This window comes from Panthera tigris, chromosome D1 (assembly GCF_018350195.1).
Source record: "Panthera tigris isolate Pti1 chromosome D1, P.tigris_Pti1_mat1.1, whole genome shotgun sequence".
Lineage (NCBI taxonomy): Eukaryota > Metazoa > Chordata > Mammalia > Carnivora > Felidae > Panthera > Panthera tigris.
In genome coordinates, this window is record NC_056669.1 from 55,786,171 (window position 1) to 55,813,429 (window position 27,259).

The 27,259-nt window shown below is 37.7% G+C and overlaps 1 protein-coding gene across 3 annotated transcripts in view; it reads right to left on the reverse strand.

The window, feature by feature from the left end:
• Positions 1–27,259, reverse strand: part of UVRAG (UV radiation resistance associated) — a 296,834-nt gene that overhangs the window by 214,555 nt on the left and 55,020 nt on the right. For all 3 annotated transcript variants that reach the window (XM_042957394.1, XM_042957395.1, XM_042957396.1), the window contains 3 exons: positions 24,699–24,860; positions 16,108–16,182; positions 683–768 (listed from right to left, as the gene is read on the reverse strand). In XM_042957394.1, coding sequence (XP_042813328.1) covers positions 683–768; positions 16,108–16,182; positions 24,699–24,860 — 323 coding nt within the window. The remainder of the gene's footprint in view (positions 1–682; positions 769–16,107; positions 16,183–24,698; positions 24,861–27,259) is intronic.

Consider the following 27,259-nt stretch of genomic DNA (forward strand, 5'->3'; position numbering starts at 1 on the left):
GCTGCCAAAATCAAATTTCAATGAACCATCTGTCTAAGTAGGGTGAACATAGGCTGAACGTCACTGTTACCTTTATTTTGAACTGCATTTATTTTGGTTGCCTGCCTCCTGGGAAAATGTCCTTGATGATCTACCACTTTGAAAATTAAAAACAAATTTAGAAAATTTTCAAAATTAAGCCCAGACATTATGAAAATATAGAGTTAAGGCATTTAGGTAAGCCTCTGAGCCTGAGATTCATGCAAAGCTCCCGTGCCTTGCCAAATATGATTCTTCTAAGATGAACAGCAGGTCAAAGCTCTAAGCCATGTCTGGGGCTATTGGAGGGCTTTTTTAGTAATGTTGTAGTTGTTAAGATTTTGATAAGTCTAAATTCTGTACCTCTGGTTGCTGCTCTTTATAGTACAGAAAACCGGAAACAGCTCATGTCCCTGTTTTAAGATCACTGGCTTCCAATCATTCTCTCCCACTGTCCAGAGAAAGGAAATGGCTTTCCAAAGGCTTTGAGAAACAGATAAACTTAAATCACTGTAGCTACAAAATTTATGAAGCTCTCACAAAAAAATGCTAAGCCTGAGTAACAACTTCTAAAGCTCCCATACATTTCCTCACACAGAAATGTCACAAACTCAAAATGAGGAACATTCTTTAGAAAATGCAGGCAGATTGAGAAGTTTCTTACCGCAGCAAAGAGAAGACATCATAAGAATTGCGAACACAGTTCTGATCCACCTGAAGAAGAATATTCTTCTGAGCATTTGAATATCCCTGAAAGACATTAATCAACAAATTAATGAAAGTAAAACAATAAAATATGTGTAAAAATTAATCTTAATGTCTGTCTTCTAAAAATTATGATTTAGAAACACCTCAGTAAATTCAAATTGTTATTTCAAAAAGTACAATTCCCATACTTAAAAGGTAAGTGAATTTAAAATAAGTATCTTCTAGTATTTTCCCACAGAAGTCATATTTCACATTAGATTGTGGTGAACTTCCCAGGGAAGTCCCAGAAGTCTTTTTAACATATTATGTGACTGAAGAAGAGTATTAACAATAATGTTTCAAGTAATGTGTAGCCATCATATATAATGTTTTTATGGAGGAAAAAGCCATTCCAAGTTCTAATTAGGAATACCAGAAACATTTCTACTTAGTGAAATAAAGGTGATAGGAGAAAGAATGATTTCTAAAGAGAACACAGCAACATTCCATAAGAAGAACAGAACAGGTACCTGTGACTTAAGAAATGCAAAGTAAATAGTAGTCAAGAAAAAGACTCTGCACCCAGACCAGCTGGATTACAATTTAAGCCCTTAATACAGCAGCTCTGTAATCTTGAGCAAGGCACCTTAACTCTCTTAGTTTAACTTTGGTTTGTTTCTTCACTCATAGAAATTCTTCATTCATGGAAATGATAACATTATCTACCTCACCAACTCCTGTGGAAATTAAAAAAGTTAATATTTGTAAAGTGAAAAGTACGTAATAAGTACTATATAAATGTTTGCTACAATGCTAATATAAGCATTTTTTTAAAGTTACATTGCCAGAGACAGTAGAAGGTTATTAGGAGAACATGAACAACTTTATGCTAACAAATTTGACAACTCAGATGAATCAGATACCCTCTAGAAAAAATCAACATGCCAAAATGGAAATGAAACATCTGAACAATCCTGTATCTACTTTTTAAGTGAATAAATAATTGAAAAGCTTCCCACAAAAAAAGAAATCTAGGTACAAAAGGTTTCATTGATGAATTCTATCAAACATTTAAGAAATAACATCAATTTGGGGCTCCTGGGTGGCTCAGTCAGTTAAGCGTCTGACTCTTGGTTTTGGCTCAGATCATGATCTCAACAGTTTAAGAGTTAATGAGTTTGAGCCCTGTGTCAGGCTCCACAGGGAGTGTGGGGCCTGCATGGGATTTTCTCTCTCTCTCTCTCTCTCTCTCTCTCTCTCTCTCACTCACTCACATGTATGTGTTCTCTCTCAAAATAAATAAACTTAAAAGAAATAACACCAACTTAACAAAAAAAATTAAAATAAAATAAAATACAGGAAAAGATAACAATTTCCAACTTACAAGACCAGCATTACTGATACTAAAACTTGACAAAAACACATACACACACAATTATAGACCAATATCCCTCATGAACACAGACACAGAAATCCTTAGCAAAATATTAGCAAATTAAACCAATAATATAAAGATAAAACAATAACATGTCATTATTGACTGAATTTATTCTAAGAATGCAATACTGGTTTAGCACTTAAAAATTAATCAATTAGAAAAATACATGATAGGGGCACCTGGGTGGCTCAGTCGGTTAAGTATCTGACTTCAGCTCAGGTCAGGATTTCATGGTCATAAGTTCAAGTGCTGTGGTGGGCTCTGTGCTGACAGTTCAGAGCCTGGAGCCTGCTTCTCTCTCTGCCCCTCCCCTGTTTGTGCTCTGTCTGTCTCTCTCTCTCTCTCTCTCAAAAAATGAATAAACGTTAAAAAAAAAAAAAAAGAAAAATACATGATACAATTGTAAACCTATCTTGATGGCAAACAATTATAAAGATGTAACTTGTCACAATAACATAAAAGTGGGGGTACAGAGCTATTTGGAAGAAAAGTTTTTGTGTAATATTAAAACTAAATTGGTATTAATTTGAACTATGTGGTCATAAATTAAAATCCTGATTGTAATCCCCAGGGCAACCACTAGAAAATAACTAAAAGATACATTGTCTGAGAAATGAGAAAGAAATAAAAATGTTATATGAGAAAACATCTAACACAAAAGAAGGTAGTAATGGAGGAATAGAGAAACAAGATATAGGAAAACAAATAGAAAATCAGAAGTCCTTCTGTCTCTATAATTAATTAAGTGTAAATGTATTAAATGCTCCAATTAAAAAGCAGAGATTGGCAGAATAGATTTGGTTTTTTGGGTTTTTTTTGTTTTTTTTTTTAACGTTTTATTTATTTTTGAGACAGGGAGAGACACAGCATGAACAGGGGAGGGTCAGAGAGAGGGAGACACAGAATCTGAAACAGGCTCCAGGCTCTGAGCGGTCAGCACAGAGCCCGACGCGGGCTCGAACTCACAGACCGCAAGATCATGACCTGAGAGAAGTCGGCCGCTCAACCGACTGAGCCACCCAGGAGCCCCAGAATGGATTTGGTTTTAATGATCCACAATATGGTATCTACAAGAGTTGCACTTCATTTTTTTTCAAGTTTATTTATTTTTATTTTGAGTGAGAAAGTGTGAGTGGAGAAGGGGCAGAGAGAGGGGAGGGAGAGAGAATCCTAAGCAGGTTCTGCACTGTCAGGGCAGAGTCTGATGTGGGGCTTGACCCCAAGAACCATGAGAGCATGACTTGAGCCAAAACCAAGAGTCGGACGCTAGACTGATTGAGCCACCCAGGCGCCCCAACAAGAGTTGCACTTTAGAAACAAAAACACAAATAAGTTGAAAATAAAAAGGACAGAAAGATATTACACGTTAAGCAATAACCAAAAGAGAGCTGGAGTGTCTATACTAATATCAGGCAAATAGACTTTAAGACAAAAAATGTTACAAGAGACAACGACATCGTATAACGAAAAAAGGGTCGGGAAGATGTAATTATAAACATATATGTACCTAACAATATATAATAAAATATATGAAGCAAAAACTGACAAAACTAAGGTGAGAAATAGCTGGAGATGTCAACATCCCACTTTCAACAACAGATAGCACAGCCATACAAAAGATAAACAAGGAAACAGAAGACATGAATAATACTATAAATCAACTAGACCTAACAGACATATACAGATTGTTCCACCTAACACAACCATATAGACATTCTTCTCAAGTGCATATGGAACATTCTCCAAGCTAGACCATATGTTCAGCCACAAAACAAGTCTCAGTAAATTATTAAAAACTGAAATCATACAAAGTATCTTATCTGACCACAACGGAATGAAACTAGAAATCAGTAACAGAAGGAAATTTGGAAAATCCACAAACTGCAAAGTAAGCAACATACTCTTAAACAACCAGTGGGTCAAAGAACAAATCACAAGGAAAATTATTAAATACTTTGAGATGATTAAAAATGAAAATACAACATATCAAAATATACGGAATACAGTGAAAAAGTGCTGAGGGAAATTTACAGTAGTGAACATCTACATTTTTTTTAAAAAGTAATAAAGGGCTCAAATCGATAACCTAAACTTCCACCTTAAAAAACTAGAAAAAGAACAAACTAAACCCAAAATAAGGGAAAAAATAATAAATATTAGACCTGAGATCCAAATAGAGAATACAAAAACAATAGAGAAAATCAACAAAAGTTAGTTCTTTGAAAAGATCAACAAAATTGACAAACCTCAAGCTTAGACTAAAAGAACAAAAGAAGACTCAAAAGCACACTAAAGTCAGGAATGAAAATGGGAACATTACAAAGCTTATAGAAATAAAAAGTATTATAGAAGATGTGAACAACTGTATGCCAATAAATCAGATTACCTAGATAAAATGGAAATTGCAGAAACACAAAAACTCCCCAAAATAGCTCAAGAAGAAATAGAAAATCTGAACAAACCTACAACAAGTTGTTAAGTTGTTGATTACCTAAACTACTCCATGGAATTGCTACCTCAGCAACACATTTTGTTTGGTCATTTTGTTTGTTTGTATGGTCAACACATTTTGTTTTGTTTGCAAGGACCTTAAACAGACTCTAGACCTCTAAGGGAAGCACGTGTCCTAACAAGCAGGCCACAGAGACACAAGTAAATGTAAGTTTGCTTACATGAATTAATGACAGGACTTGTGATCAATGGTCTCTCCTGCTTCCCAGTGCCTGTATGCTTTAAGTGTCCCTTACCCATCAGGATAAAAATCTTGATGGAGTTCACAAAAACACTGCTCTTTTTGTTTGAATGGACAAATCTAGCCCCAGCCCAGGAACTCCAAAGCACTCCACCCACAAACCCTACCTAATAAAGGTACTTTAACCCCAGGTTCTGCCTCTCTCTGTACTCTGCCTTGACCTCTTGATGTGGCCCCTGACAGCATGTCCTGTAATTCCTCTAGGACCTGTGAGTAAAAAACTTTGCTGTTTCAACATCTCTTGTGATCTGTAACCAAACCATGGCTCACCAACCAGCACCTTGTGCTCCACCTAATAAATGTTAATTTAATGAAGTCATAACACAATTAAAGAAGTTATGATCAGGAATCATAGAACTCCCAGCAAAGAAAAGCCCAGGACCACATGATTTGACTGGTGAATTCTACCAATCATTTAAAGAAAAAATAACACTGGAGCAACGTGGGTGGCTCAGTCAATTGAGTGTCCAACTCTTGATGTCAGCTCAGGTCATGGTCCTGTAGTTCATGGGACTAAGCCCCGCATTGGGCTCTGTGCTGACAGCAGAGCCTACTTGTGATTCTCTTCCTGCCCCTCCCACTGCTCGTGTGTGCTCACACTCTCCTGCTTTTTCAAAAATAAATAAAACTGAAAAAAAATTTTTTTAATAAAAAAGAACACCAACCCTTCTCAAAGTCTCCCAAAAAATGAAAGAGGAGGAAATACTTTTTACCTCATTCCATGAGGTCAGTACTATCCTGATACCAAAGCCAGATAATAACATCACAAGAAAATTATAGATTAATATCCCTGATGAATGAATATAGATGGAAAAAATTTCAACAAACTACTAACAAAGCTAATCCACCCATATATTAAAAAACTTAAACCATTTAGCCAACAATTCCACTTCTGGATATATACCCAAGAGAACTGAAAGCAAAGACTCAAAAAGGTATTTGTACATCCACGGTCAGAGGAGCATTATTCACAATAGTGAAGGAGTGGAAGCAACTCAAATGTCTATCAACAGATGAATGGACAAACAAAACATGGTACATTCATACAATAGAATATTATTTAGCCTTAAAAAGGAAAGACATTTTGACTCATGCTATAATATAGATGACCCTTGAGGTGATTTATGTTTCCAGTAAAATAAGCCAATGACTGTATGATTCCATTAATAGGTATTTACGGTAGTCAAATTCACGGAAACAGAAAGTAGATGGGTGCGTGCCAGGGGCTTGGAGGAGGGAGAGATGGGGAGTTACTGCTTAATGGGTAGTTTTTCCGTTTTACAAGATGAAAAGAGTTCTGGAGATTGATGGTTGCACAACAATGTGAACATTCTTAATGCCACTAAACTATACATTTAAAATGGTTAATATGGTAAGTTTAGTATTATGTACATCCCACCACAATTTAAAAATACTTTTTTTCGAAAAGGATTATATACCAGGAACAAGTGAGATTTATCTAAGGTATGTAAGGATGGTTCAATAAATGAAAATCAATGTGATACACCAAGTTACAGGACTCACACTTCCCAATTTTAAGACATAGTACAAAGCAACGACCCTCACTACCAAAATAGTGTGGCACTGGCATAAAGGTAGACATAAAAAGACCAAAGGAACAGAACTGAGAATCCATAAATCACCTCAAACAGCTGTGGTCAACTGATTTTAGACAAAGGACAAAGGTGCCGAGACTCACTGGAAAAAGAATAGTCTTTTCAATAAATGGCGCTGAAACAACTGGATAGCCACGTGCAAAGAGGATGACTTGGACCCATCGTTAACATCACATATAAAAATTAACTCAAAATAGATCAAAGACCTAATTGTAAGAGCTAAAACCATTAAACTATTAGAAGAAAACACAGGGTACATCTACATAACCTTAGATTTGACAATGGATTCTTACGTATGACACCAAACGCATAACCAACAAATGCAGTAATAGATAAATTGAGCTTCATCAAAATTAGCGACTTTGCACATCAAAGGACACTATAAGAAAAGTAGAAAACAACAACCCACAAAATGGGAGAAAATATCTGCAAATCATATCTGATAAGGGTCTCACATCCAAGATACATAAAGAACTCTCAACAACTCAATAGAAAGACCCACAATCCAATTAAAAAATGGCTAAAGGACTTAGAGACATTTCTCCAAAAAAGGTACACAAATAGCCACCAAGAACATGAAAAGATGTTCAACGTTATTAGTCACTTGAGAAAGGGGAATCAAAACCACAGTGAGATACTACTTCATACCCACTAACATAAATGAAAACAAACCAACAAATAAACAAGCAAAGTTAAAAAAAAATTTTTTTAAGTAATTTCTACTTCCAAAGGGGGCACTGAACCCAAGATCAAGAGTCATGTGCTCTACCAACGGAGCCAGCCAGGCACCCCAAAATTTTTCAATTAAATAAAAGAGGCCCCTTGGTGGCTGCCGGTTAAGCGTCTGACTCTTGATTTCGGTTCAGGTTGTGATCTCATGGTTCATGAGCTCAAGTCCCACGTCTGGCTCCGCACTGATAGCTGATAGCACAGAGCCTGCTTGGGATTCTCTCTCCTTCTCTCTCCCTATCTACCTTTACTCTGCTTACATATGTGCACGTTCTCTCTCTCTCTCTCTCTCTCTCTCTCAAAACAAATAAATAAACTTAAGAAAGAAAAGAAGCGTGGGCAAGGATGTGGAGAAATTAGAGCCCTCCTATATTGCCATATTGCCACTGGGAATGTAAAACGTTGGACACTGTAAAAAAGTTTAGCAGTTCCTCAAAAAGTCAAACACAGAATTACCCTATAACCTAGCCAGTCCACTCCTAGGTACATACCTAAAAGAAATGAAACCAGGTCCTCAAATACTTGTATACAAATGTTCATAGCAAAGTGTTCACAATAACCAAAAGGTAGAAACAACCAAAATATCCATCAGTGGATGAATAAACAAATGGGGTGTGTGTGTGTGTGTGTGTGTGTGTGTATGTATACATATACATATATATATATATATATATATATATATATATATATATATATATATAAAAGGATATTTCTTAGCCAATGAAATGAGAGAAGCATTAACACATGCTACACATCGATGCCCCTCAAAAGCCATAAGGCTAAGTGAAAGCGGCCAGACACATTTTTTCTCATAAAAAATCATCCACACCCACTAACCTACAACTAAAAGCAATTCACTATAGCAGGAAAAGAGCATTCATACGAAAGCAAGGATCCTGGGTTTTAATCCACACTGCTTATCATGGAAGTGAGGAAAACAATTTAATTCCTCTAGTCCTCAGTTTCCTTAATTATAAAATGAAATGAAACTACTAGCAATAAAAACAATAAAAAATGACAGCAATACACATAAGAGTAACATTTATGAGCATTTACAGTATGTCAGGCAGTACTGTTTTCCAAGCTAATATTAATAATTTAAATGTGAATATGTTAAGCATTAACGTATTTTTCACACAACCCCGTGAAACAGGAACTATTATTATCCCCACTTTAAAGGTGAGGAAACTGAGACGCAAAGAGGATTAAGTAGAAGAGCCATGCAGTCTGGCTCCACAGCCCATTTTCCTAACGACCATGCTACACTTGATCTCTAAGACCTTTCCAGTTCTAAAATTCTGGGTCGATGTACATTTAAGGCAACTTAAGGACACTATTGAACCCTTCTGCTTCAGCCACCACTTAGCAATTAACATTCTTAAAATATGCTAAGAGCCTTGTTCTGAATGACATCTAACTTCACCAGATGTGCGATCCTCACAGACCTCTGATGAAGGATTATAATGGAAAGAAATGGCTCGTTTGTATCCGGTTATCTGTGTGAGATACTGCCAAGTGCCAAAGAGCCCAGAGGAGATTTACATGTCACTCAAAATTCTTCTGAAGCCAGGCCTAACAAAGCTTTTTCAAGGAAGGGAACAGGCACCAGTCTGGGTGAGGGCCTGCCTATTAAATTGTTCAAGAAAACGGATGATTAATGTCACATAGCCAGCGAGCAAGAGTAATTCCAGGCAGATGATCGGGTGTGTTTCTAGATCCGTGGTCAACAAACTTTGTCAACGGCCAGATAGTAAATATTTTAGGCGTTGCAAGCTCCATGTCATCTCTATGGCATATTCTTTGTTTTCTCCTTCGAATTCTTCACAAATGTAAAAACCTCTCTCAGCTCAGAGGCCATACAAAACCATGTGCCAGACTGTAGTTTGCTTACTTCTACAGTGGATCATTGGATAAGTTACCTTTTAAAGTATGTTACTGTACCTTCTGACAGTTTTTAGTAGCTACTACAGTCCCAAGACTATCCTGAACTCTATTAGAATTTTAAGTTATACCGAAATAATCCAGTTGACAGGCTTATGAAGCAAACAGTATTACACACACACTTATTTATTTCGGTGTTTACTGCACACCTAATGCAGGGTGTCAGGCGATCACGACCATCCTTATAAAAGGAGACAAGCCAGTACACTATGACATATACAGCCCAGTTAAGGTTCTAAGCGAAGTAAAAACTGCAAAGGTGCCAGAGGAAAGGTTAAACAAGAAACAGCTACAGGAGCTCTGATGTAGTAAAGATTCCATCTAGTAGGAGCAGAAACATCAAAGGCTGCAGGGGTGGCAGTAATTGAGATAGATTAAGAAGTATTAAAAAGCTGAATGGCAGTGAAGGAAAGTCCCACACAGACTGAACACCTTTAGCCAAAGCATGACAGTGGGAAAACATAAGCTGCATTCCGAGAAAATTAAGTAGTGGTCCAATTTGTTCAGCTTCAATGATGTGGAAATTACTTGGAACCCTGGAGAGGAAAATAGTGGGAAACAGGGCTAAATAAGTAGGTTGGGAGGGTCAGAGCAGAGAAAGCCTTGAATGCCATGCTAAAAAGTGAAGACAATCTCCAGGCAGTAAGGACTCAGGAAAGGTTTCTGACAGTGTAGCACAATGATCAGAGGTGCGTTTAAGGAAGGTTAGTCTGGTAATGACAAATATGATGCGCTGGAGAAGGCAGAATGTCCAAACCCCAGTTACGAGGCCATTCTAAAAATCCACACATATGACAGCTCAAACCATAAGAGAGAGAAGATAAAAGCACAGATAGAACGAAAAGTACTATCCATACCACCGACCGGATCTGGGCTGACGGAGAGACGGAAAGCAGGTCAGAGGTTTAGAAACATCTAGCAGACAATGAGAAGTCACTCTATAAAGCCTTTAAGCAAAGGAATAAAAAATGAAAGCATGCCTTAGGAAGATTAATCAGGCAGTGGTGAATAAGGCAGAGTGGATATAAAGAGACCAGAGGTCAGAGGTCACCGGGGAACTACTACAGTAACCCAGCCTTATGGCGGTGCCAGTCTGAGCTTGGATCATGCATGGCAATGGAGCTGGAAAAGTAGCCACGGACAGGAGTTATTTCAAAGGACTCAAAAGAGTCTAGTGGCCAACGGAATAGAGTAGATTAAAAAAAAAAACAAAAAACTGCCATACTTGAGGACTGCATAAATGGGAAAATAGTTAATAAAGATGTGGAAAATTGGAAAGGAAAGCAAACCTGGAGAGAATAATGAAGAGTTCTGTTTTAAGTATGATAATTTGCAAATAGCAGATATCTATGCAAAAATGGTCCGAAACTATTTAAACATAGAGAACTAGAATTGTGAGTGACAAGCCATACAAATGACGACAAGCAACCAGTGTACCCCCTTAGAACGTATAACGATCTGCCACTACAGAAGCCTCATTCATAACAAATATTTACTGGATTACTACTAAATCCCAGGCTAACAACTAAGGATAAATGAGTAATGAAGACAGACACTGCCCCTGCCCTTACGTGCTCTACAGTCTAGTAAGAAAGAGAGATGAGCAAATGGGCAATCAGAAAACAACCAGGTAAGGGTCACTGATGAGGAAAATGAAATGCAAGGTGCTATAGGAGCATAAAGAGAGGTATCCAAACCGGACTTAGGGGTATAACACAGAAAACCTTTCTGTGGTGATGGGTTCTAAGCTATGGGTGGGGTGCTTAAAAATCAGGAACCATTTCACACGGCGAGACCTTTTAAGCCACTAATTACTCTAAAATAATTGAAATAAGAGAGGGACATGACCAGCATTTTAGAAAGATAAATCTGGCTGTAATCCAAGTAGCAGGAAAGTAGTTATTTAGCAGACACCATCAGTAGTGATTCAAAAAAGAGAGAGGGGGCCAGGATGACTCCCCTGTTCTGACTTGAGACAGTACATGGAGAGTGGTACCACTCACAAACCAAGGAACACAACAGAAGTTTCTCAAGATGGGAGAGGAACTGAGTCAGTTTGGGACTTGTAGAGTGTATGTGTCTCTGACACATCCAAGCTTTTTGACACAAGGCTAGATATATGGAAACACAGACTGGAGATGTGGGCTTGAGAGGATCTGAATCCAAATACGACATGTTCATAAGATGACAAAAGGCCCAAGTGGAAGCCTGAGGACGATAACTTAAAGGCCTCCACCAAAAGCCTTCCCCAGCAGAACCAACAGCATTCTATATGTTATTCTTAAAACTGTGAGCTTTGCACATAGTCCTTTTTCTGCTTACTTAGTTAGAATAAGAAATTATGATTGGTAAGGGGGAAAAAAGCAATGGCTCATTCTGCTACTTGGGCGTATTTTCAGATGCAATGGGTATTTGCAAAATATAGTATTTATTTGTACAACCTCTCTTAAAATAGCTACCTGATGAATCAACAGACAGCCTGTGTTCCTATGTGTTTATGTTCATTTGGACATTAATACGCTTTTAATTGTCAGCCAAGCTTAAACTGACAAAAATTGTGCAAGTATCTCTGTCAAGCACCTTCAAGCCTCGGGTACCTTCTACCTCTGGGCTCTGACGAAGCCCAGAAGCTGAGCTTTTAAGAAGGAAAGGCAATGGGGCGCCAGGGCGGCTCAGTCAGTTGAGCTTGAGCGTCCGACTTTGGCTCAGGTCATGATCTCGCGGTTTGTGAGTTCGAGCCCCACGTCGGGCTCTGTGCTGACAGCTCAGAGCCTGGAGCCTGCTCCGGACTCTGTGTCTCCCTCTCTCTCTCTCACTCCCCCTTCTCCACTCATGCTCTGTCTTTCTCTGTCTCAAAAATAAACATTTTTAAAAAATAAAAAAAAATTTTTTAAAAAAAGGAAAGGCAAGACCTCTTCTGAGACACTAAACCAGAACTGAATATACGTACTCCCCCGGATCTGGTCTAAGGTTTGAGACCACAGAGGATGTGGTCCCTCAAAATACGAGAAGTAATGAGAAATAAGAAGAGTACTGTTAAGCAGAGGTATACAGATCCTGAAACTAAAATCAATCCCTTCACATCAATAGGGTAAAGAGATTCTTGTTCTTATTTTAGTGGCTTAAACAACCCTCAAAAAAGCATTACAGTCATAGTCCACACTCCACATATGAAGTGGACTAAATGCTATTAATGCTACTTCATGACAAGAGGACTGAAAGTGCCCTGCTAATGTAACCCAGGAGTATATTTCAGACAAGAGATAGGAACCATATGATCCTAGGAGACTTTGTACACTCACAGAAAAATATTTACCAAGCAAAGTCTACACTAAGTCCTGAGACTAAAAAAGTGAGTAAAACACAACTTCAGTCAAAAGGAGCTTATGCCCGAAGAGGAGAAAAGATGCACACACAAATTACCATAACTGTTATGGGACTAGAGAAGGCAGCAGTGGAATCCTGTTAAAGAGCATTAGCTGAGAGAGGGAGAGGGGGAAAAGAAGGATTCCCAGCTTTATAGAACAATTTAAACTGAAACTGACGATCAGAGGGGGGGATAAAAGGTCAAGAATGCCCTCACTACAAATCCAAGAGAGAAGAGTAAAAACAAGTTTTCAAAATTTTAAACAAAACCAAATTTTAAACTCTCTGAATCCCCCCAGCGAGGACAAGTCTGGAGTTCTGTTTCTGTTTACTTTTCAAGAATCTAAAACATCTATACCAAGAACCATGCCTGGCTTTGAATTTTCCAGTATTAAAATACTGAAAAGCTCAAAAATTGTGCTAAGAAGACAAGATCCTCCAAATTCGTAACAGGAAATATGGCATTTTCCCAGATTATTTTCTGGCTTCGGTGAAGAGAGAGAACGGGGACCACACTGCAGCAGCAGGATTTATAAATATGAATTACAGGATAAGATGATTTTCCAAACATCTGTCAAAAGTTCATTTGATCCACGGGAAAAGGGGGAAAAAAGACTCAAGAGAAGCCAAATATAGTGACTAATATGTGGACCTTTTATAGACTTCAGCGGGTTGATGGCCTCATGGGCATCACATGCCCACTCAACAATAATAAATATACAAAGCCTACACAATAATGCACTTCATACCATCCAGAGCACTTTCCCATGTACCCGCTCACTTGACTCTCACAATGCACATAGCGGATACCTCTGGTTAAATGTAAAGACAGAGAGCCCTGGTACTTTAACATGCTATACATAGTGGGAAGATGTAGAGATGCCAGGTAGCCTCGTGGTTAAAAGAAAACCACTGTTCTGCCACTTCCTACTTATATAGTCTTGGGTTAGTAGTTTCATGTTTTCTTCTAGGGTACTTTACCTATAAAATGAGAGTAATAACTACCTCATGGAGTTATTACACAAGATTAAATAAAAACAAGTATGATAGCTAGTATAGTGTCTGACATATAATAGGTACTCCTTAAATGAAAACTAGCAATGGTAGCTTTCAAAAGCTCTATAAATACCTGGTGTAACGCTGTTACTAGGAGAGCACTTTTCCCCTGCATTTTTTTTTTTAATTTTTTTTTTTTCAACGTTTATTTATTTTTAAGACAGAGAGAGACAAAGCATGAACGGGGGAGGGTCAGAGAGAGGGAGACACAGAATCTGAAACAGGCTCCAGGCTCTGAGCTGTCAGCACAGAGCCTGACGCGGGGTTCGAACTCACGGACCGCGAGATCATGACCTGAGCCAAAGTCGGCCGCTTAACTGACTGAACCACCCAGGAGCCCCTTTTCCCCTGCATTTAAACTGCACTCAGATACCTAGATGTTTTATAACAAAGCAGGCAGCTATTAGAAACAGCCCCTGAAGATTTATTCGCTCTTTGTTTCTTGTATGTTGTAATGGGGGGGGGGGGGAGCACAAGGAAAGTTGACTAAAATATGTGTAGAAATAAGCTATTTTTATAATTTTCCAACTTTTGCTTGATGATGTACTGAAAGACCTGGACAAAATTATACCATATCCCTTTCCCTGTTGTTAAAACATAGGCTATTTGGGACACTTAATCCCTACTTCTGAACATTCTGCTTATGTATTGTGTGGGACGTGCTTTGGAAACAAGTTAGTGTCCATTAATTTGACTAACAAGAGGAAATAGCCACCTTTTTACTTTCTCAGTTCTATGAAGTGAACTAAACGGAGGTCTCTTAACTGGGATTAGAATTCAGGTTTTCTACTTTTCAAAACTATCATGTCTTGAAAAATATAAAATTAGGAGTTTTCATTTGTACAGGTCTCAAAACAGACCCTGAAACTTGCTTGCTATTGTCCCTAAATCTTCAATCTAGGCTTGACTATGTACGTCAGGTGATCAAGTCATGTGACTGTGTTTGTGAAATTAATCACCAAATTGCTATTTTCATCTCCTGAGAATTTCATTCCAAAAAGATTTGGTCCTTTTTACTGGATTCCACTCCTGCTCTATTTCCCCCCCATTACAATGAGAAAGCACTGCCATCTACTGGACTCTGAAGATATTGCTGCTATAGCTTTTAGTCCGAGAGAATTCTTACAATTCTACTGCTTTTTTGTACTTTGTCAATAATATAGCAGTTAGAGTTATTTTGACAGTATGAGTTACATAAAAATAAAATTCCAGGAGTCGGGGGTCAGGGTAAAGTAGGATAGGAGACAGAAATAATACCACCACCACCCCCCACCCCCCACCCCATTATTGCTGATAGTCCTAAATACAACATGCATTCATTCACCTACATTCATTAACAAATTTCTACTAAGCACCTACTATACTATACCCCAGGTACTGGGCAAGGGACACAATGTTAACACGATAGGATTAGAGAGGTAATCTCCCTTATCATATGATAGAGTTTAGCACCTAGTGGGTAGTTTCCATTTATTATTGAATTCTCTTCATGTGCCAGGCTCATAATGTTCACGACCACCTTTCATCCCCCAAACAATTTATGATGAGGTAGAAATTGTTACCTCCATTTACAGAGGAGAAAATAAACTCAGAGGTGACTCAATTTGCCCAAGATCTCTCTCGTAGGTAAGTTAAACTAGGAAGTAAACTCACATCAATCTGACTCCAAAACCTGTATTCTTAACCACCAGATTACACTCATCCAGGTAGCTGTCAGCATCCTCCCCAAAACAAGAAGAGCTGACAAAAGGAAATTCAGGCAAAGACGGTCTTACATGTCTATGTTAAAGGCAAAACTCCTAAACTGAGAACTGAAGGTTTCCAGCTTATTGGAGAAGGAGCTAACCCAACAGCCTCTTACTCCCCCTGCTCCCCTAATTGCCATTCTGGCAGTTAAATCCATCTAGAAAACATCTCTTCAAGCCATCTAGCCTTATTCACCAACTTCCATCCGCTCCAACTTCAAGCTACAACAGTGTTCCTCTCTGGTTCTCCATAGTCCCCAAACATTAAAAAGGGCACCTCTACCTAAGGTGCTCTTCAAATTACTTATATTCTGCTCTAATTCACCTGTGTCATCTGCAAGACCCAAATAACTGACACCAAAAACAATTTTTCAAACTAATCCCTAAGATTTTCTGGTGTGTCCAATAGTTTCCAAACACACTCCTGGTAGTGAGACCGAACTGACTAATCCGTAATAAAATTGTACTGCACTTCATCAAAAGTCACCATTCTGTTTTGACCCTCCAAAGAATCATGTAGAATAAGAGCAAACAGCCCAGATCTTCTTTTAGGAAAGTCAATAATCTAGATTTAGAAAAGATGAATTGGGGTGGTTACAAAACAAGTTTTCGCTTTAGAAAGCATTTTGCCTTAAGCCACACTAAACAAACTTATGATGATACTTAAAACAAGATTCTATTTACACAGTGCTTTTTACACTATGTGTCAAGGCACAGCTGGACTAAACAAAACTCACAGAATTAGGAAAACCCTCTTACCTTATGTTCAAATGGAGCACCATAGTAGCCATCGTTCAGCCCAAAAATTATTTCATTCTGGTTGCGGGCATGAATCTATAAAAGAAGAAAAACACCCTATCAGTTCTTCTCATTCCAATTAAGTTTTAATATGATTGGAGCATGACAGTTAAAACGGGACCTACTTCAATGCTGAAAAACAGGCTGACTAACCTAACAAGCCAGCAGAAAACAAATCACTTATCCTAAGACCAGAGAATCTATTGAGAGCCTCTTGCTTTAGTCAAAGGGCTCACAAAATCATCACATGAGATAACAGGCACCATCATTCACATATATTTTCCACAAATACTTCTTGAGATTGCTATGGAAAGGCTAGTTCTAAAACACAAGGGATCCAGAGACATACTGTATATTCTCTGATCTCAAAGAAAACACAATCCTAGTCCATAAGAGTGCTTTAAAAAACAAAGTCCTGAGGTGCCTGGGTGGCTCAGTTGATTGAGTGTCTGACATTGGCTCAGAATCTCTCAGTCCGTCAGTCTGAGCCCCATGTCAGGTTCTATGCTGACAGCTCAGGGCCTGGAGCCTGCTTGGAGTTCTGTGTCTTCCTTTCTCTCTGCCCCTCCCCTGCTCGTGCTCTTTCTCTCAAAAGAATAAATAAATGTTAAACACACACACACACACACACACACACACACACACACACACACACACAAAGTCCTAGAAAAAAACATACAAGGTTAATATTATTTTCTATTTTCAAAAAGACAGTTTAAAGATAATAATACCTAAGCTGCATCATCACTCTGGACCCTAGTTTCCCCAACTAGAAATTAATGAGTCAGATTATGCTCTGTTATATCACACTTCTGTACCTACCCCCACCTCCTCCGGCTAAATCCAACATATCATCCAAATTTCACTCAAGATGACCAATCAATTTAACCTAACTAACGTTTGTAAAACAATCCGTCCAGTGACAACAGAATACACGTCACATGTATAGGAAACACTCACCAAAAAGAGATCTTATATTCTGGGCCATAAAATAAACCTCACAAAAGCCAAAAGGATTGAAATCATACAAACTCTTTTCTCTAAATCCGTCAGAATTCAAGTAGAAATCAAGAAAAGAAGGATATCTGGAAAATCCACAAATGTTTGAAAATTAAACACCATACCTCTAAATAACCCTTGAGTCAAGAAATAAAAGGGAAATTAGAAAATATTTTGAATTGAATGAAAATGAAAATACAACATTGAAGTCTGTGAGTCAGTTACTGCAAGGCTTAGAGGAAAATTTATTAAATGCTTACTTTAGAAAAGATAAGTCTCAAAACAGTAATGCAAAATCCTACCTTGAGAAACTAGTAAAGAAGAGCAAAGTAAACCCAAAGCAAGCAAAAGAAAGAAAATTATAAGTATAAAATGAGAAATCAATGAAACTGAAAATAACGATAATCAATGAAACTAAATACCAGTTCTTTGAAAAGCTGAGAAAATGGATAACTCTCTAGGCAGAGTGATTAAGAGTAGAAAGAGACAGAAATTACTGATAGCAAGAATGAAAGAGGCAAGGATCATTAGACAGCCTATAAGCCTTACAAGAATAGAGTAATACTGTGAAAATTTTTATACTAATAAATTTGAAATGTTATGTGAAACTGACAAACTCTTAGGAAAACAAACTATCAAAGCTCACTCAAAAAGAAATAGATAACCTAAAAAGCCCCATATCTAGTTAAGTAATAGAAGTTATACTTTTAAACTTTCCCACAGGGAAATCTTAACACCCAAATGGGTTCACTGAAGAATTCTGTCAAACATTTGTGTAATAATGAATACCAACTTTGTTACACAAATCCTTCCAGAAAACAGAAAGCTAAACACTTCCCAATCTATTTTACAAGACCAGCATTACTCTCATACTAAACCAGAAAAGAACAATGCAAGAAAAGTACAGACCAATATCCCCCACGGACACAGATGAAAGAAGTCGTACCAAAATACTAGCAAATATAATCCATTATGAAAGGAAATTTCCTGAACCTGATAAAGTGTTTACAAAATTTACAGCTAGTATTATACTTAATAACGAAGGACTGAATACTTTTAACCAACATCAGTAACAAAACAAGGATGTCTACTCTACTCACTTCTATTCAACATCACATTGTACTGAAGTCTGAACCAATGAAATAAGACAAGAAAAAGAGAAAAAATACATACCCATTAAGAAGAAATTAAACAATGTGTGCACAGATATGACTGCCTATATAGGCAGAATTTATAAAAGGAATCTACCAAAAAACTACTAGACCTAATAAATGAGTTTAGCAAGGTCAGAGAATACATGCTCCACACAGAAATGTTTGTATATATTAGCAACAATAGTTGCAAATAGGAATAGTTTTTTAAAGGAACAGCATTTAAACTAGCATTAAAGAACATGGAATCCACAGGTACAAATCTATCAAAATATGTGCAAGATCTGTATACTGAAAACTACAAGATGCTGATGAGTGAAATAAGATTTTCACAAATGCAGGGATACCATGTCCACAGATTGAAACACTCGATACCATTGAGATGTCAATTCTTCCCAAATTTTCTTAGATTTTTGTAGAATTGACAAATTAATCCTAAAATATATATGTAAAAGCAAAAGATCTAGAATAGCTAGAACAACACTGAAAAAAAGATCAAAGTTGGAGGATGCATATTACCTGAATTCATGACGTATAAAACTACACTATTCAAGATCATGTAGTATTGGCATAAAGACAGACGTGCAGATCAATAAAATACAATACAGTCCAGAAACAGACCCATACAAATGATTTTAAACAATTCATTTCAACAAAGATAGCAAGGTAATTCAATAAGAGCTCTTACAACAGAGTACAGGAACAAATGTTCATCTATCTGCAAAACAACGAACCTTACACTTTAAATAAAAGTGAATTCAAAATGATCATAGGCATAAACATAAAACCTAAGACTATAAAACTTCTAGAGAAAAAAACTCCATAAGAGAAATCTTTGTGCCCTTGGATTAGGCGAAGATGTCTTAGATAAATTCTACTCGATAATGAGAATTCAAACAACCAAATAAAAAGTGGGCAAAAGTCTGAATATTTTACAAAAAAAGGGTAAGAGAAAGAGAGACTGATGACAAACATTTTTTTAACTGCTCGACATGATTTCATCACCAGAGAAATTCAAATTAAAATCACAAGATTCTATACACTCATAACAAAGCAGCACAAACAGAAGAAAGAGAAATTAAGAAAACAATCCCATTTACAATTGTACCCAAAAAAGTAAGATACCTAGGAATAAACCCAAAAAAGCAGTGAAAGACCTATGCTCTGAAAACAAGAAATTAAAGACAATGCAAAGAAATGGAAACACATTCCAAATTCTACACTCATGGACTAGAAGAACAAATATCGTTAAAATGTCGTACTACTCAGGGGTGCCTGGGTGTCTTAGTCGGTTAAGTGTCCAACTTCAGCTCAGGTCTTGATCTCATGGTTCATGGGTTCAAGCCCCACATCAGGTTCTGTGCTGACAGCTCAGAGCCTGGATCCCTCTTCAGATTCTATGTCTCCTCTCTCTCTGCCCCTCCCTGGCTCATGCTCTGTCTCTCTCTCTCTCAAAAATGAATAAACATTTAAAAAAAATTTTTTTAATGTCTTACTAGTCAAAGCAATCTACACATGTAATGTAATGCCTATCAAAATACCAACAGCATTTTTTCACAGAAATAAAATAAACAATCCTAAAATATATATGGAACCACAAAAGACCCTGAATAGTCAAAGCAATCTTGAAAAAGAAAAGCAAAGCTGGAGGCATCACAATTCTAAACTTCAAGTTATATTATAAAGCTGTGGTAATCAAAACAGTATGGTACTGGCATAAAAACAGACACATAGATCAATGCAACATAATATAAAATCCAGAAATAAACCCACAATGATATGGTCAATTAATCTTTGACAAAGCAGAGAAGACTATCCAATGGGAAAAAGACAGTCTCTTTAACAAATGGGTGTTGGGAAAACTGGACAGACACATGCAAAAGAATGAAACTGGACCACTTTCTTACACCATACCCAAAAATAAATTCAAAATGGATTAAAGACCTAAATGTGAGACCTGAAACCATAAAAATCCCAGAAAAGAACACAGGGAATAATTTCTCTGACATTGGCTGTAGCAACATAGGTCCCCTGAGGCAAGGGAAATAAAAGCATAATTAAACTATCAGGACTACATCAAAATAAAAAGCTTCTGCACAGCAAAGGAAACAATCAACAAAACTAAAAGGCAGCCTACTGAATGGGAACAGATATTTGCAAATGACATATCTTATAAGGGTTAATATCCAAGATATACAAAGAATTCATAAAACTCAACACCCAAAAAGCAAATAATCCAATTTTAAAAAGGGCAGAAGGCACAAACAGACATTTCTCCAAAAAAGACATTCACAGCCAACAGACACATGGAAAGATGCTCATCATCACTTACCATCAGGGAAATGCAAATCAAAACTATAATGAAATATCACCTCATAACTATCCGAATGGCTAAAATCAACAATACAAGAAACAACAGGTGTTGGCAAGAATGTGAAGAAAAAGAACACTCACGCACTGTTGGTGGGAATGCAAATTGGTGCAGCCGCTGTGGAAAACAGTATGGAGGTTCCTCAAAAAGTTAAAAATAAAACTACACTATGATCTAGCAATTGCACTATTAAGTATTTACCCAGACAATACAAAAACACTAATTCAAAGAGATACATGCACCCCTATGTTTATAGAACCATTATTTACAGTAGCTAAGATATGTAAGCAGCCCAAGTGTCCATCGACTGATGAATGGATAAAGAAGATATGGTGTGTGTGTGTGTGTGTGTGTGTGTGAGAGAGAGAGAGAGAGAGAGAGAGGGAGGGAGACACACACACACATACACAGAGAGAGAGAGAGAGAGAGAGAGAGAGAGAGAGATGGTATATTACTCAGCCATAAAAAATGGAAGCTTGCCATTTGCAATGATTTGGATGCATCTAGAGAATATAATGCTAAGTGAAATGAGTCAGTCAGAGAAAGATAAATACCGTATCATTTCACTCATATGTGGAATTTAAGAAACAAATGAAGTGAAAAAAGAGAGAGAGAGGCAAACCAAGAAACAGACTCTTAACTACAGAAAACACACTGATGGTTACCAGAGGGCAGGTGGGTAGAGGAATAGGTGAAATAGGTGATGGGGATTAAGGAGTGCACTTGTCATGATGAGTACTAGGTAATTAAAATAAAAACTTAAAAAAAAAAAAAAAAAGAATCACAAGATACCACTTCAAACCCACCAGAATGGCAAATAGTTTGGCAGCTTCTTATAAATTTCAGCACACACTTAAAACTAGACCCAGACATCCCATTCCTAGGTATTTACTCAAGAGAAATGACAACATATGTCCACAAAAAGACCTATATTTAAATATTCACAGCAGCACTACTCATTGTGGTGGTTACTAGACTTCACACATTTGTCAAGCCTACTGAACTGTATACCTTAAAAGGGTGAATTTTATTATATATCCATTATACCTCAACAACCTGACTTGCAAAAGAAAATTTCATTCAAAAGTCAGCCCAACCTGACTCTACCTAGTCCTGTCTAAATACCTCTTCCATATATTCCCCCAAATTGTATTACAAAGCCATAGTAATTAAAACAGTATGGTACTGTGCAGGTCTATGCAAGTATTCATCAATTATCAGTGTACTAAGTCTAAGGATCTTGTCTTACCCACCTCTGGATCCTTAACAGTAAGAACAATGCCTGATAGAAAGTACATGATCAATGAACCTAAGTAATTCTATTATCCTCATACATCTTAATCTTGCTTAGTCTGAAAATTTGTAACTCTATTTTTTTATGTTTATTTGTTTTTGAGAGAGAGAGAGAGAGAGAGAGAGAGAGAGAGAGAGAGAGAGAGATGGAGTATGAGTGGGGGAGAGGCAGAGAGAGAGGGAGACATAGAATCCCAGGCTCCAGGCTCTGAGCTGTCAGCACAGAGCCTGATACAGGGCTCAGACCCACGAATGGCGAGATCATGACCTGAGCTAAAGTCAGCCACTTAACCAACTGAGCCACCCAGGTACCCCAATTTGTAATCCAAGTTTATCTGATTTTCTAGTAGTATATTACTTGTTATATCTATTTCATAGGTGAGTTCTGACTTTCTACAATGATACTAAGTTTCTAATTGGCTTTAAAAATATGTTTTCCCTTTCTCTTGTTCTCCGTTATACCAGCATAACCAGCTTTATATTTATAATAAGACACCTGAAAGTTGACTCTCTGCAATTAAGCAAGTTTGACATAAACACAGTTGGGTATTTCAAGATCACTACCTAAGGAATATGTGAGTTGAAAGCATGAAGGCCATCTTCATTGCTTCTATAGCCATACACTCTAATGTTAAGAAGCATCATCCTCTGAGAAATGCAGGTACTTTCAGAAGAAAGACAAACAAGTACTCAATACCAGAGTCTATCCACAGAGAGCCAACTATGGTATTTGGGAAGACAGAAAGAGTACTGCCTCAGCGCAGGGCTCTGGTTGGCCAATCTAAAGGCAACAAGTATACCGTACCAAAAGAGGAAAAAAGGCCCTAAGCTAAAAGTCAGTGTTTTATAAATTTTTATTAAGACCAGTCCTAAAGGGGCGCCTGGGTGGCTCAGTTGGCTAAGCGTCCGACTTCGGCTCAGGTCATGATCTCGCGGTCTGTGAGTTCAAGCCCCGTGTCGGGCTCTGTGCTGACTGCTCAGAGCCTGGAGCCTGTTTCAGCTTCTGTGTCTCCCTCTCTCTCTGACCCTCCCCCGTTCATGTTCTGTCTCTCTCTGTCTCAAAAATAAATAAACATTAAAAAAAATTTTTTTAAAAAACCAGTCCTAAAACAGGGAGAATAATACAAAAACAAAAGATTAAGAATCTGTAGCCATTAGAATTTAGTTATGGAAAATATCCATTATATGCATTGTTCTGGTCACTATACAGAAGAACACAAAACAAAGTATACAATAAGCAAAATGAGGGTAGAGGATTTTTTTTTAATCTGATAAAAAAAACATGTAGAAGTAAATTGATTCTTTAAAAGAAATATACCAGAAAGTCTATATTGAATAAATATTAAGAAACATCAAGGATATTCATAGATATGACTAATATTTTAAAGTTACCTTTAACAGCAGTCCCTCGGGTATCACAAAATAGATACAGCACTCATTCCAAGGTAGGTGGACTACCAAGGACTATATGTATATATTAGTGTGATACAAAACAAAGAATAAATTTGTAAGTCAGCCAGGCCTGGAATCAAATCCCAGCTCCGCCTAGCAGTGTGATCTTGAACAGTTTTTTAAACTCTCTATGGTTCAATTTTCCCATCTGGAAAATAAGGGGAATAATACCAAACTTCACAAGGCTGACACAAACACAAATTATAATAATCTATGTCTGGGGATGGTAAATAGGTTTCAAATCATATGCAACTCTGATAAATTACTAGTTGCATCCCAGAACAGTGTCAGAAGGGATTATGGAGCTACTTCTGAGCTCAGCTAGAAGGGTGCTATGATCCAATAGGTACATCACTCAAAGGGGATTGGTAGCAGTGTATAAACCAGGCAATTGTTATCTCCGTGCTCAATAAACAGTAGCTCTCCTTATTCCTGAAACAACTCTACGGATCATAAGAGAAGCACTTTATAGTACATTCCATATTTGCAACTTAATGTTTAGATTCTATCGGGGAATATCCAATAAAACAGAAGAAGCAGAATGCTATTGGAAAGTATATTCTTTCCTACACCTCCCAGGAAAAAATCCTCTTGAATTAGCAGCTTAGGGTGCTTCCTCATAAGTTTCCTCAGTTAAAAATTATTTTTCAAACTTGGTAATGACTCAAATTTCTATAATTAAGTAAACAATCATCAAAGTTCTCTATGATCGGAAACGTAGAATCGTAAGAATCTACAGAAAGGTTAGATAGGTTAATTTAGAGAAGACAACTACTCATAACTAGAATCTAAAAATTCCCTAAACATTAAAAAAAAGTGGGGGTGCGCCTGGGTGGCTCAGTCAGTTGAGTGTCCAACTTTGGCTCAGGTCTTGATCTCGCAGTTCATGGGTTCAAGCCCCGCATTGGGCTCTGTGCTGACAGCTCAGAGCCTAGAGCCTGCTTCAGATTCTGTGTCTCCCTCTCTGTCTGCCCCTCCCTTGCTCATGTTCTCTTTCTTTCTCTCTCTCAAAAATACATAAACATTGGGGCGCCTGGGTGGCTCAGTCGGTTAAGCGGCCGACTTCGGCTCAGGTCATGATCTCGCGGTCTGTGAGTTCGGGCCCCGCGTCGGGCTCTGTGCTGACAGCTCAGAGCCTGGAGCCTGTTTCAGATTCTGTGTCTCCCTCTCTCTCTGCCCCTCCCCCGTTCATGCTCTGTCTCTCTCTGTCTCAAAAATAAATAAAACGTTAAAAAAAATTAAAAAAAAAATACATAAACATTATAAATAAATAAACAAATAATTACCTGCTGACCCAAGTATTTCAGCCCATCCAAACAGACTTTCCATTCAATCAAAAGCTGGTAGATGTCCTCCTTTCCACCCCATATCTTCACCACGAAACAAGACACAGATGTATCAAGACGGTCTGGCATTATTCCAAAATCAAGACTCCGCCACGTTGGATTCTGTTGATGGAAAGGAGAGCGTGCTTTATGAAGACTCTAACTTGTTTATAATTATTTCAATTAGGTTATAAATCATTTTGTTTTTAAAAACCAAAAGACCTCATAAATGTATTAAATTACAAACCTAAATGAATCAGGAAGACATTCCCATTAACACAATGGTAGTGATAATGGTATAAGCATACCTCGGAGCTAATTGCCGGTTTGGTCCCAGACTACCACAATAAAGCAAGTTTCACACTAAAGCAAGTCAAATGAATCTTTTGGTTTCTCACTGCATAGAAAAGTTATGTTTATAATATAACACAGTCTCTTAAGTGTTCAATAGCATTATGTCTAAAAAAAAGAAATGTAAACACCTTTTAAAAAATACTTTATTACTGGGGCACCTGAGTGGCTCAGTCAGTTAAATGTCCAACTCCGGCTCAGGTCATGATCTCACAGTTTGTGAGTCTGAGCCCCACATCAGGCTCTCTGCTGTCAATACACTGCCCGCTTCAGACCCTCTGTCCCCCTCTCTCTCTGCTTCTCCCCCTTCTCAAAAATAAATAAACACTAAAAAAAATACTGCTTAAAAATGTAACCATCATCTGAGCATTGAGCAAGTCATAATCTTTTTGCTGGTGGAGGGCATTGCCTCGATGTTGATGTTGGTGTATGCAATGAGGATAGTACTTTACACACAGTAAAACCTCTTTCAAAATTACAATCAAACCTCTTGAACCTACCACTGTTTTTTAACAACTAAATTTGGGTAATATTCTAAATCCTTCCTCGTCATTTCAACCATCTTCACAGGATCTTAACCAGGAGTAGATTCTTTCTCAAGAAACCACTTTCTTTCTTCATCCATGAGAAGCCAGTCCTCATCTGTTCAAGTTTTATCATGAGATAACAGCAATTCAGCCCTGTCTTCAGGCTCCCCTTGTAATTCTACTTCTCTCCCTATTTCTACAACGTCTGTCATCACTTCTTCCACTGAAGTCTTGAACCCCATGAGGTCGTCCATGAGGTCTGGAATCAGCTTCTTCCAAAATCCTCTCAATATTATTCTGACCTCTTCCCATGAACCACAATGTTCTTAATGGAATCTAGAATGGTGAATCCTTTCTGGCAGGTTCTTAATTGGCTTTGCCCAGATCTATCAGAATCGCTATCTATAGCAGCTACAGCCTTATGAAATTTATTTCTTAAATAATAAGACTTGAATGTTGAAATTACTCTTTGGATCCACGAGCTACAGAATGGATGTTGTTAGCAGGCATAAAAACAACATTAATTTCATTTTACACCTCCATCAGAGGTCAAGAGTGTTCAGGTGCATTGTCAATGAGGAGTAGTATCTTGAAAGGAATCTTTTTCTGAGCAGATCCCAACAGTGGGCTTAAAATATTCATGAAATCATGTTGGAAACAGATGTGTTGCCACTCAGGCTTTCTTGCTCCATTTATAGAGCAGAGGCAGAATGGATTTAGCACAATTTTTAAGGGCCCTAAAATTTTCAAAATGGTACAACATTGGCTTCAACTTAAAGTCACCAGCTGCATTAGTTCGTAACAAGAGAGTCAGACTGTTCTTTTGAAGCTTTGAAACTAGGCACTGACCTCTTTAGCTGTGAAAGTCTTAGATGGCACCTTTTTCCAATTAAGAAGGCTGTTTGATCTACATTGAAAATCTGCTGTTTAATGTAGCCACCTTTATTAATTATCTTCGTCAGATCTTCTGGAGAACTTGCTGCAGCTTCTACATCAGCACTTGCTGCTTCACCTTGCACTTTTGTGTTATAGAGACAGTTTCTTTCCTTAAACTTCATGAACCAACCTATGCTAGCTTCAAACTTTTCTTCTGCAGTTTCCTCACCCCTCCAAGCCTTCATGTAATTGAAGAAAGTTAGGGTCTTGCTCTAGATTAAACTTTGACTTAAGGGAATGTTGTGGTTGGCTTGATCTCCTATTGGGACCTCTCAAACTTTCTCCACATCAGCAGTAAGACTGTTTTCACTTTCTTATCATCCTGTGTTCACTGGAGCAGCACCTTTAATTTCCTTCAAGAACTTTTCCTTTACATTCACAACTTAGCTAACTACTGGGTGCAAGAGGCCTGGCTTTGGTATATATCTTGGCTTTCAACAGGCTCTCTGCACTAAGCTTAATCATTTCTAGCTTGTGATGTAAAGCAAGAGGCATGTGACTCTTTATTTCACTTGAACATTTAATGGGCCATTGTAGGGTTATTAACTGGCCTAATCACAATATTGTTATGTCTCAGGGAAATAGGGAGGCTGGAGGAGAGGGAGAGAAGTGGGGAAATGGGCTGGTCGGTGGAGGAGTCAGAACACACACAACATTTATCAGTTAAGTTCACCATCTTATATGGGTGCAGTGCATTGTGATAGCAAT